The sequence below is a fragment of the Cetorhinus maximus genome, chromosome 4 (genome assembly GCF_964194155.1).
Source record: "Cetorhinus maximus chromosome 4, sCetMax3.hap1.1, whole genome shotgun sequence".
Taxonomy (NCBI): domain Eukaryota; kingdom Metazoa; phylum Chordata; class Chondrichthyes; order Lamniformes; family Cetorhinidae; genus Cetorhinus; species Cetorhinus maximus.
Genome location: NC_135882.1, coordinates 90,212,429 through 90,225,115, shown reverse-complemented (window position 1 = coordinate 90,225,115; position 12,687 = coordinate 90,212,429). Strand labels below are relative to the sequence as shown.

General features: G+C 41.9%; 1 protein-coding gene across 1 annotated transcript; it reads right to left on the bottom strand.

The window, feature by feature from the left end:
* Positions 1-356: 356 nt before the first annotated feature.
* On the bottom strand, positions 357-9,166 carry LOC144679749 (proenkephalin-A-like). The gene is made up of 3 exons (XM_078540460.1): positions 8,814-9,166; positions 7,965-8,105; positions 357-1,314 (listed from the first exon to the last, which is right to left on the bottom strand). The coding sequence occupies exons 2-3, from the start codon at positions 8,100-8,102 to the stop codon at positions 655-657; spliced, it is 798 nt and encodes a 265-aa protein (XP_078396586.1). The 5' UTR covers positions 8,103-8,105; positions 8,814-9,166; the 3' UTR covers positions 357-654.
* Positions 9,167-12,687: the final 3,521 nt, after the last annotated feature.

The following is a 12,687-nucleotide window of genomic DNA, read 5'->3' as shown; positions in this document are numbered from 1 at the left end:
CCACTGTTGTTCAACCTGGCCTCAAATGATGCACTGCCTGTTCTTGCCCACCTGCTCATGTCAACCGTATTAAGGCATAGGCAGCGTAATATCCTGGTCAATTGACCTTTTAACAATCTCGATTGACCTTTATTTATTTTTTAAAATATGGTGGGCAGGCTGCCGAATTCAGCACCTGTCCATCTAACATATTGTGGGGGTCTGGTTGGGAGTGGGGGAAGATGGTGGGTTGGGTACCCCTGTTATTTTATGTGCCTCCCTCGCCAAAAAACGCACGGCAGGGTGCTGTAAAATCCAGCCCACACTTGGTAACTTGAATAAAAGAGCAAATATAAATAAAAACACAAGGGTTTAAATATCATTTTGCGGTTATATTTATTTGAATATGTACAACTAGGCAGTTGAGATCATTCTTTGTTTTACATTTAATGAAAATTAGACAACAGTTAACAGTTCGAGAAGAAAGTGCACAAAGAAGGCATACAATTAATTTTGACAATCTCATCTCGACTAAAGGCAACATAGATCTGCATGTAAGATGTAGGTTGCAGGTCGCCTATTCTTGTTGGACTAAACAGTAAAAAACACCTGTACGTTCGAAGCAACACAGTACACTTAAATACGAGAACAGAGACAGTCTTTCTGATTGTATGTCTAAATTCTCATAAATCCACCATATCTCTTTTCAAGTTCAGGGACTTCTTTGGAATAAATTTCACCATCTTCATCAGAAGGAATGAGAGCGTCATTCCAACGTTTCATAAATCCACCATACCTTTTCTGGTAATCTGGTTTACCAAATCTTCTCATGAAGCCCCCATATCTTTTTTGCAATTCTGGCAAATCTTCTAATTCAGGGCTTCTCTTGAATCCGTTCATGAATCCTCCGTAGCGCTTCATGACCTCACTACGGTTTTCAGAATCGCTGTGGTCCAAGTAATGCTTCCGTTCATTGAGCTCATTTAAGTTTAGCAGCTGTCTCAGAATGTCAGCAGAATCTACTGTAGAAGGGCTTTCAATGTCCTTCTTCATAAACCCTCCATATCTTTTAGTTAGTATCTCTCTTCCTTTATTTTCATCGTCAGCTTCGGAAATATATGTATCACCGCTGTCTGCTTTTTTCATGAAGCCTCCATAACGCTTCATGAAGCCGCCATACCTTTTGCTCAAAAGCAAGTGTTGCTCTTCCTTTTCCCTGTCACTCTCAGGAGAACTTTTACTGTCATCATGGGGTTTGTTGACTTCCTCCAGCTCCTTACACATCCCCCATGTCTTTCCTGGTGGCAGCTTACCTTCACACTCTAATGTGCAACTCTGAAAGAAAATAACATTTATGGATCAAAGGATGGGCAATTTATACTGAGAAGCAGCATCACAGTCAAACAGGTGCAGGAGACATCAATGGTCCAACAGGTTCTTATATTTTAGTTATAACAGAACAGCAGGCCTGGCAGCATCTGAGGAGAGAGAAACAGAGATAATGGGTGGAATTTTATGGCCCGTCGCGGCGAGGGCAGGGCCGGAAAATACTGCGAGCCGTTCAAAGGTCCATTGATTTTGGCGGAACTGGAAAATCCCGCCGGCAGGAGGGACCGTAAAATTCCGCCCTATGTTTTGAGTCAAATATGACTCTTCAGAACTGAAGGAAGATTGAAATGTGATGGGTTTTATGCCATTGAAAATGGGGGAAGGGGAGGGGGAACAAAAGGGAAGGTCTGGGATAGGGCAGAGGGCAGGAGGGATCAAACGACGAAGCATTTATCCAGGATGATTGTGAATGGCAGAATATTGAACTGCTCCGTCCAAAAGCAAAAACATGAAAAACAAGCTTCAGACCGGCACATGGCAAAAAACCAATCAAATTTGAGGACAGAGTTCATGTCTGAAATGATTAAACTCAATGTTGAGTTGAGAAAGATGTAAAGTGCCTAATTGGAAGAGGAATTCGAGGAACAGCACCTCATCTTCCGATTAGGCACTTTGCAGCCTTCTAGGCTCAAAACTGAGTTCAACATTTTCAGACCATGAAATCTGTTCCCTATTTTGAATCTGGTTTTTTTTTGCCATGTGCCTGTCTGAATCTTGTTTCTCATGTTTTTGCTTTTGGATAGTGCTGTTCATTATTCTGCTATTCACATCACTCTCAACAAATGTTTTGTTTCCTTACTACACCCATTACCACTCCCTTTGCCTTTTGTTCCATGTCATTTTTGTCATTGATCGGGAGATGGTGGCATAGTGTTAATGTCACTGGAGTAGTAACCCAGCGATCCAGCCTAATGCTCTGCAAATATAGGCTCAAATCCCACAACAGCAGGTGGTGGAATTTAAATTCAGTTAATAGATCAGGAATATAAATCTAGTCTCAGTGATAGTGACCATGAAACTATCATTGATTGTGGTATGGTTCACTAATGTCCTTTAGGGAAGGAAATCGGCTGTCCTTACCTAGCCTGGCCTACATACAACCCCAGACCAGCAGCAATGCATTTGACTCTTAACTGTGCTCTGAAAGGACAATTAGGGATGGGCAACAAAAGCTGACAAGTGACACTCAAATCCCATGAAAGAATAAAGAAAATATTTAATCTCTCCCCTCCCTCTTTCAAAGCATACCTTCCTTCAGTTCTGAGAGTCATTCATGGCTTGAAATGTTAGTTCTATTTCTCTCTCCACAGATGGTACCAGATCTGCTGAGCATTTCCAGCACTTTTTGTTATTAATTCCAGGTTTCCAGCATCCAGGATTTTGCTTTTATCCTATATTTTAGTGCTGTAAAATCCATTACAACTCCCTTGCCATATGTGATGATGTGAGGAGCAATGGAATTTAGTTGTATATAATAAATGCAATAGCAATTTTATTACATCGTTTTGTGATATAATTTAACTACTTCATCCAAATTCAGCAGACAGCCAACTCCATAAAACATTCTCTGAAATGTCACAAGCTCCGAGAGCAGCAATGCCTTGGGAACACAGTCACCACAAAGAGCTGACCCACAACCACCTTTTCAGGGTGGCTAGGGATGGGTAGTAAATGCAATCTTGTCAGTGTCACCTGGGAACAAAATAAATTGCCATCAGAGTTTCGCTGGGACATTTTAGGATCATGCATAACCTGTGAAAATAGTTGTAACTCTGATCATTTCTCTTTTATATTCTGGGCTAATTGAAATTTTTGTTTTCCCCTGGATAAAGTTATGCAACAAGACAAACTTATAAACTGATCCTGTAAAAGCAGGGCATAGTTGCCACCATCCAGTGATTTTGTTTAGCTAATCCAACTAGACCTATTTCCTTCTAAAACCACATTAACTTTTTTTTCTAGGTATCTAACTGCAGATTATGGCTCGATAAAATTCCATTGGTTGGGTGATGGCTATAAATTCCTTAGTAACAACTTCACCATTGTTTAACTGTATCCTGTCAATGTCCAATGTGGTACTGGGTGTTTAATAAAAAAACAGGTATATACATTGAACTGAATAAGAAGGCTCATATTAAGTACAGGAAATGTGATAAGAGAAAATGAATACCCGTGAGTAATTTCACACTCTGTTGCCCTGGGATTCAGATGACTGCTCTCATCTGATGCTATCTGAAACTATCCAAATAACTGTTGTCCTAGATTCCATTAAATATCTGTTATTTTCAAATAATTTTTACATACACCACATTTTTTTGATTTTCTTTTAACTGGCCATGCAGTTGGCTAAATGTCCTGGGTTGGAATCCAGCCTACACTAATGGGATGAAAGTTTGCTGACTGTAAAAGTCTTCTGTAAAATGAGATTTGATCATTTAAATCTGGTTCCTAAGAAAATGACACACATTGACTCTAAATGACAATCTGACTCAGGACTCTGATAAGGATGGGAATGAAGTATTGCACTGGTTCAGCAGGAATATTTTCCTGTGGTTTGGGTTAAGACATGCTGGGGCATTATCTAACCCGTATTACCATAAGTACTGCAAAGTGTTTAATTTCCTAATACTAAATCCCTTCGCCCAGAAATTCACAAAATCTATGTTTAGAACAGGAGAAAGATAGTGAATATACATTTCTGGAATCTAGTTGTCCAGAGGTGCGGATACAACCCAGTTTCAACTATCGACATCAAACAATCGTGGCGTGGCATATATAACTTCGTTATATTTTGGAAAACTGCTTTCAGTCCTGCATTAAATATTGTTATTTTTCTTAAGTAAGTAAACAATTGCCCTTTAGTTAAAACAGTTGTATGTTCTGAAAATGGGACAGATTTTCTGCCGGTTTTTTCCCCCCCAAGAAATTGACCACAAGGAAAGGCATTAAGGCCCAGTATAGAACTGCGGGTTAATGTTTATCTAGAAAACTGAAATTGTAAAATAGTTATGCACAATCAGCCGACGCTGCTCGGACACCATCAGGACGAACAAGACTTTTCTTCAATGCTCAGCATAAATCCTGGCTCTTCAATTCGGTCTTTTATCCATACAGCGGCGCAGTCGAATCCTTTACACGAAAAGCTCGCTTGTCACTGAAGTTGCGTAAATGCAAACATCAAACAGGTTGGTTTACCAGTAAAGACTAAGATGGTTGCTTCAACCCTTGATTAATTGTAATTTCCCCTTTATTTTTTTCAACTTATTAAACAGAAACGACTTTTGGAAAACTGTTAATGACTTCGTCCGTTTCAGGCACATTAATGTATGGATATAAAGTAAACAACCCTTTTTATCTGGTGAGGAATGTTTCCGTGCAATAAACACGAAACAATCCCAGACTCTGTCCGCGCTAACTCCACATTGTACACTTTTACCATCCCGCTTTACTCCTATTCCAGAAATTATCCCACATTTTTGAGCCTGAATGTCGAGTACAGTGCCTATGAACATTGCTGTCATTCTTGGGGGGTGGTGGACTTGCCCCCCCTGGTATTGCTGGCATTTATTGCCCATCCCTAGAAAGTGGCAGTGGGCCTTTTAATTCGCATCACGTTAATTTATATGCAGGGAATTTAGAACTTAAAATAACAGTTTTCAATTGAAAAGATACAAGTCAGATGTAGAAAAATACGATTTCCAGACACCATTCTTCCTATGTTATTTCAATGTTGTGACACTGATACAATTGTATATGTGCGCCGACCACTCCACCGGTTTCTGCTACATTTCCATAACTAAGAAATGTGTCGCAAACTCAGCGAACAACATATCAGCACTGCAATCATCTCCTTGCTAGCTATTTGAGTCATTACCCCAGAAAATGATGATTTCCACTTTGATAACTGCAGCCAGATTGCCTTCCAACCTCACTTCTTGAACAATGTTATCTTTCAAGTACACATGGCCAGCGGAATATTGCCACAATTCCCATACTTTACCACCTACTCATATTGTTTGCACCCTGCTAGTGGATTACTCCAGACAGACTGGAATGTGGTGGAACAATTTCGCATCTGGCACCATATTCACTCGAACAAACGTTCCTAACAAATAATGCATTTCTTTTAATTAAAAAAACTAAATTGATAAAATATCAAGATCTCTTGTTTGTGTGTGCCCTCCACAGACAAATACAAGTACAAGTACAATCTGTGTACGCGGTGTTCCGCGTCTGCTGCTGAGCGGAAAAATGTACAGCAGTGAATATGGTGAGTATCACTAATGGATGCTGATTATTGGAATCCCTCTTCAAGGCCGAAGCTGGCAATGTCCAAGCTCTTGAAACATAACTCCGGCCCTTTCACGGTCTCTTGGACCAGTGTGCCCCTTTATGTCTATTAATTGCTATTTATTAGAAACATCTAGGTTTCATACCCGTCTTGTTTTTGCTGCAGACATGATGATGACAAACTGAACCGACAAAACTGATGACAAAAATGTTTGTCGGTAATTGAAACCTATTGATAACGATAGCTCGAACATTGAATTTCAGTAGCATTTCTGTGTTGTAAAAGGATTAGGGAAGCTTCATAAGTTGGCACAAAAACTCTACAAATGCTGGAAATCTGAAAGGAAGAAAAAATTCTGGAAACTCACTTGGTCAGTCAGCATCTGTGGAGAGAAGGCAATTCAACGTTTTGCTGAAAGGTTTTCCTGAACTGCTTCAGGAAATATTGAAGCATCTCTTTTCTCCAAAGCCGCTGACTGATCTGCTGCGTGTTTCCAGGGTTTCCTGTTTTCCAGGCGACATGTACAAATATTCTCATCTTTATGTTAATAAATTCTGTGCACAATGTATAATTTTTCTGCATTTGTGGAGAGAAAGATATACTCTTGAATTAATTGATTTGCTGGTCCACCTCATCTTTAGGTGCCACGCGTCAACCATTCGTTGAGGGCAACCTTGCAACACTGTGAGACCAAAACAAAAAACTACTGCGGATGCTGGAAATCCAAAACAAAAACAAAAACAGAATTACCTGGAAAAACTCAGCAGGTCTGGCAGCATCGGTGGAGAAGAAAAGAGTTGACGTTTCTGTTGAAGGGTCATTGGACTCGAAACGTCAACTCTTTTCTTCTCCACCGATGCTGCCAGACCTGCTGAGTTTTTCCAGGTAATTCTGTTTTTGTTTTTGACTGTGAGACCAATGGTTGGTTCTGCTGCCTGGTCTTCGCTGGGCACCCCTTGTAGGATAGCCTAGCAAAATCATTCTGAAACTATCTTAGGGACAGTCTGCGGATGAGCACTCGGCCAAGCATCGAGCCTTTGGAGCAAACTGCGGCTCAGCACTCGAAACACAAGGGGGCCAAACGGCCGAATGCATCATCAACGCTTTTCCCACGATGACAGTATTGAATTTAAACCCCTATGACTGTCTTATTTAAAAATGCCCATTGTATTCCAGACTGAATACTGCTTTTCTCAAAACTGAGCCTGAAGCTAGTCGATCCTAGAGAGTTTGTGGCGAGGAATACAATGAAATTCCGCCCACTCTTCGAAACAACAACCTGAATCTGGAATTACTGGGAGACTGGAGTGGGAGAAGCGATTTATCCAAGAATTTGTAATATTTACTCCCTAGTATCTATGTACATGTCCGGGGAATCTACCTAAATTGATTCTCATGGGCTAATTGCCAGGTCCACTGTCCATCTTTATTCACTTCTAACGTTTAAGTGAGTTTTTAAAAAATTCTTGCGAGACAAGACTAATGATAATTAGAATGAGAAAGCCGGACTGCTACACTTGCCCGGAGTGCCTGCGCGGATTGTTGAACTGCGCGGCATTTACCGGAGCATTTAGTGCAGTTAGTCCCAGCCCGCGGCAGTTGGCGCCAGTGGCATTTTCGGAAGGATCCAGTTTTGCCTCAAGTGTTACTGGAGGTTTTTCTTTCTTTTGTCTCTGGCTTTAGGAACATCAAGGAACCGGCGGGATGGCGTTTAACAGATAACCGTGGCGTTGCAAGAGCGGAGGAAAAGCTTTGACCAGTAATCGCTGATTGTAGAACTGCGCGATGCTGTCTGTCCGCCTCAGTCTTATCTTTCAGTCGTGTCCTCTCTGTTTCGTTCCCGTCTCTTTCTCACTCCCCGTCCCAAGTTTTCTGGACCCCGCGCTCACTTTACCCAAATGCCGTTCATTCTCCCCATCGATGCCCCCTCACCCCTAACCCATGAACACAGCTGCTATACAAACGCCTGCAATGTTCAGATTGGCCACACGGCTTTGCTTAAAACAAATTACACTTAAAACAAGTTAATATGAAAGTCAGCCATTGAATGCTTGACTTCCTAAGAACTCCCAACTACTTTAGACGCCGGCTTTTCCATAATGTTGTATTAAGCTAAAGCTTGGATTGCGGAAGCCTGGTCAGAGACTGGACCAAGGATACAAGTGACTTCACACAGCCGGCTTTTGGTCGAAAAGATAAACTTCACATTGGCCTTTGGGTGTCACAACTTGGGATTCCTAACAGTGGAGATGTATGTGTGTAACGGTAGGTGTTTCGTCTGATTTTTGGGGGTGTTTAAACTCACCAGCGGGTTAAACTCTGTCAGATGACCAGCCAGATGGTAGGCACAGTAAGCGCAGTCCTGGTCACAGTCCGCCCCGACCCCCATGAAGGTGGCACACAAGACCGCCACCAGGCAGTGACACTTCCACAGTAACGCCATGAGCTGCAAATACAGGGGAGAATACAACATATACTCAGCCCAGATACGCGAAGGAAAATGCATGTCTTCGTTCAAACATGCCTAAAACTTTCATATCATTCTACATAATCTCAATTAGTAAACGTGATCACACAAGACATCCAGTTTGGGATACTCATTGCTTATCTATAGCTTGAATAAATATTCCAGCTCTTTAATAGAAGCAAAACCATAAATAAGCGTTTTATTGAAGGAAGATCTATATCGGGAAAGGTCCAGTTCATCGGCTAAACCAGCAAGTACCAGTACAGACTGGATTCAAAACAATTTTCCGGGGTCAGCCAATTATGTGTGGCTTTCATGGAACAAGAGACCGAGACGGCCATTCAGCAGTGACCGAATCTGTCAAATGTAAACTACTGTGCAAGACAAGAGATTAGTCAAGGATGAAAATGGATGTTGTCATTTCATTGTTTATCATCACCATCTCTCTCCGGAAGAAGGATTTATATATGACTTGCTTTTCACTCCAAACGTAGTACATTGACCACTACAAAAGGATCAAAGCTTGCGTAAAGTTATTTTAGTTTAAAATAAGCCCCGCTCGATACAGTTACAGAGTATTACAGTTTCAGTGAATTTTGGAAGTTCTACCTAATGTTCCTGCTCACAAGGTAGCAGCAATGCCAGATTCTGACTGCGTCTCAAAAGACTCAAAAAGTCTTGCCTTACCTTAGGAGCAGCCTTTCTGAAAGTGAAACTCGTCTGAAGCTGGACGTAGATCTTCTGCCCCTTGCAGACTTCGGCTGGTATTTATAGAGGAATGCGCCGATCTCTGGAGATGACCTGGGAAATAGACAAATGCCCCGCAGTTACAGCAAGCAGTTTGCCAGTCTACTGATACCTAACTGTCTCGCTGCACGCCTTTAAGTAAGGGCGGGTCACTGTGGGTAACTGTCAATCCTGATCCAAGCTGTCAGATTGTTAACATTTACAGCGCTTGAGATGGAAGCAACGCTATGTAAAGATCTCAAGAAGCAAAGCAGCTGCCTGGAAGTCCCATGACGCAGAACGCCTGGACTTATCTTTCACGGCGCATGACACATTGCCGCCTACGGGACAACACGCTTCAGGGTGCAGTTGAAGAAAAAGAGAAGTGTGGATTTGTAAATGAGGGATGATCGATTGCCCCCAGTATTTTTTTAAACAAGCTGGGTAAGGTGAGCTGCAGGGAGCATTCACATTCCAATACCAAACTCCCACAGTCGCTACCCCAAGACCAACTTGGACAATTACAGCAAAGCAACAAGTGAGACGTGTCTCTTGTGAAGTGTTTTCTGAGGTTTAGCTTTCACTGGTAATACATGTCAGAACTAGGTGCGACTGAATGGGATCTTGGGTTCCTGAGCTGCATTTAGCAAATCGCAAAGGACAAGTTATAAAGTTAGAAATATATGTGAAATCCGATTAGTCACTTTGTTACTGAGTGACCTGGTAATATTTGGTAAAATCACAAACCTAGATTGCACCTAGATGGGCAGGTAATAGGCTACATCCGAAATATCACACATTTAGCGTGATGATCTGCAGAATAATGGCAAATGGACACATGTTGGATTAAGCTGATTTCATTTTATTTATTTAGAAATATGTATTTTTACCAATTGGGAGTTCGTTGGAGCTGGGCTCCATTCTAAAGCGCCAAACCAAATTGGCCTTACTCGTATTTTGACTGAATCTACCTGCTAACCAGCGACAATAGTAATCGTGGAATAATCGTCAAAATCAGTCCTGACGAAAAGCTTAAGTTACTTACTGAAGTACGTTTTCTGATACCAACTAATCTGTAGGAACTGAGCATTGGTTGGAAGACTCTCACTGATAACGCGAACTTCTTCAGCTCCCAATACGTGAGCTCAAGTGTTCAAGAGTTCCCAGTTCAGCAGGATTTGATTCTGCGTTTTTGTGGTTAAAATCCAAAGGGAAGCCGTGTCACTTAGCCATCGGGCCAGCCAGGCGCTAGAACTGCGAATATTGCCAGACTTCAGTCTATTAATGAAGTGTAAAGTAAACACACACACACCTACATATCCTTGACAAAACGGATGCTGATTCCATCGGTGTTTTGAGGATGGGGGTCAAAGCTACTGCTTTGAGATTGAGGACACAAGGGGGCTACTTTTTCGACTTTCTACAATGAAGAGTTAATAGCCCTCACTTTGTAGCAATGAATGATATTTTGCCGCACAGGTTTCATCGCCTTCATAACAGATCTTGTCAGTGAAAGTTTACGGGCCAATCAAATACTTCCCCAGCCGTTTCCCGGGGAGACCCACCCCGCCACAATGCGCTCCCTGAAATCCCTCTTTGCGGAAGCAGCAAGCACATTGCCACATACAGATCGGAGAATTTACACCGCTGTTTCCCAATTTCTCAAGCAATTTCATGTTCACCAGAAAAAAACTGGCAAATGTTTCTCTATTCGAACGGTGTACGGAGAAAGATTTTGCAAAGCTCTCGTATAGTTGGTCTATTGGGGAGAAAGGAGGCGTCAAAGTCCTGGAGAGTTTAATGAAATATCCAATCTAAAGGATTAATAGCCTTGTTCCCCTCAATTCCTCTAAATGTGGACCCGTGCCAATCCCTGTTGTTAGCCTGACTCCAAGCCGCTTTATTTCCACTCGCAAATTAAAGAAATTACAGCTAACTTGTGAGACAGCGGGTGTGAACACGGACAAGGTGGCTCTATGTGGCCTGTGAGGACAGTAGTGTTGGTTTTATAATTTTATTAGATGAATGAAAACAAACGCCTAAAATGCTATAGCAGATGTCATAGGAACAATTCCATTCTCGCCCATGTAAGAAGATGCACTGTACAGTTCTTCAATTTTATGCAGTTTTGCAACCCACACTGATACCTATTAATACCCGTAGCTTAACCTATCTATCACTCCTGAGAGGACAGCCTGGCGTTTAGCCAGCCCCCTTATCCCATTTATTTTAAACACAGAAGAATGGGCAGAGGAACAGTAGAAGATTGGCGCCACAATCAAAACGCTAAAATTATATCGTAAACTGTAAAAACAAAATGTGCGCAGTTGATAAATGGCAACCTAAACTTGAGATTAATGCTACTTTTAATTCTTTCATTTTCCATTCTTAAGCATAATACTAATTTTATTTTGGGGGGGTTGTAATTTTTTGTGATTACTGAACAAGTCCTTTGCTGTCAATGGAGTATTATATTTATGACTTTATTTTGATCTTTTATGGCCAGTCAACAATGATAGAGAGGAAGGAATGGTTCTGATCAGTGACGATCTAACAGTAAATAGACAGTTGATAGTGTTGAGGGGGGAGAACTCCTTTGTAACCTTTAGATAGATGTGCATTTGAAGTCTAGCTAATGTAGTGGAGGTGAATGGGAAGAGGGAAAGTCAAACTCGTAGTGGTGTGTGCCTCAGTCCCTGTCAGTCTGATGGGGAAAAGGACTGCATCAACATTTCAGAACGTTTAATGGAAGAGCGCAATCTAATAGTTGGCACATGCCAATGAATGATGGGATATGCCAGTCATGGCAATCTACTGGTTGGTATACTTCACTTTAGTGAAGACTTAGCCCAATTTGGAAGCTGGTAAGTTTCATTTCACCCTTTCAAGTTTGGATTTGGAAGATCCTATTTCTGGATCCTTAGAATGTATAGGTGAAGGTCTTGTGATGCAGTGGGTAGCCTCCCCACCTCTGAGCCAGAAGCTCAGGATTCAAGTCCCACTCCAGGTCTTGGTGGCCGGAGAAAGTACATTCATAACACAGCCAAACAGGTTGAGTATCAACTTGTAAATCCTTCCAATTATCTTTTAATCTCTTCCAGGTGCACAACCCTCTGCAATATCTACATTCCTCCTGCTTTCCATTGACAGGCAGTAAGAGCAGGAAAGATTCCTTGTCAGCCATGTGGTGGAAAGAAATTGGAGCCTCGACCATCACTATCCATAATTCCGGGCTACAACATGCAGGTAAAAGTGTAGGTTGCCATAGTAACTTGGACACCTTGGTGGGGGAGGGGGGAAGCGGGTTGGGTGGTGCGTGGTTGGCTCAGTTGGCTGGATGGCTGGTGTGGATTCAAATGGTGCCAACAGCATGGGGTTTGCTAACTGTCCTGGCTGGGGTAGATTTGGGACCTGCCTCCTTGCTCTATTTGTGATGGAGATTGTGATGCTGTGGGTTGGATCTGCCTTCGGGCAGAGAACTGAAGAAGAAGAAGAAAAATGCTTAGCACAAGCAACAACAACAACTCCTGATTATATAGTACTTTTAATGTAACGGAACATACCAAGACACTTCACAGGAGCATTATAAAGCAAAAATATGGCAGTGAGCAACATAAGGGAGATATTACGTCAAATGACCGAAAGCTTGGTCAAAGAGGTAAGTTTTAAGAAGTGCTTTAAAGGAGCAAAACAACATGGAGAGATGTAGCAAGGGAATTACAGAGCTTAGGGCCTAGGCAACAGAGGCGTGGTCACCAATGGTGGAGCAATTATACTTGGGAACGCACAAGAGACTAGAATTGGAGGAATGCAGATATTGCATAGGGTTGTGGGC

Bases quoted from the DNA above. Each gene is read 5' to 3' on its own strand.
- LOC144679749 (XM_078540460.1), bottom strand. From the start codon at position 8,102: ATGGCGTTACTGTGGAAGTGTCACTGCCTGGTGGCGGTCTTGTGTGCC. The intron at 1,315-7,964 runs GTGAGTTTAAAC...ATTTTCTTTCAG, and splicing joins TGACAGAGTTTAACCCGCTG to AGTTGCACATTAGAGTGTGA.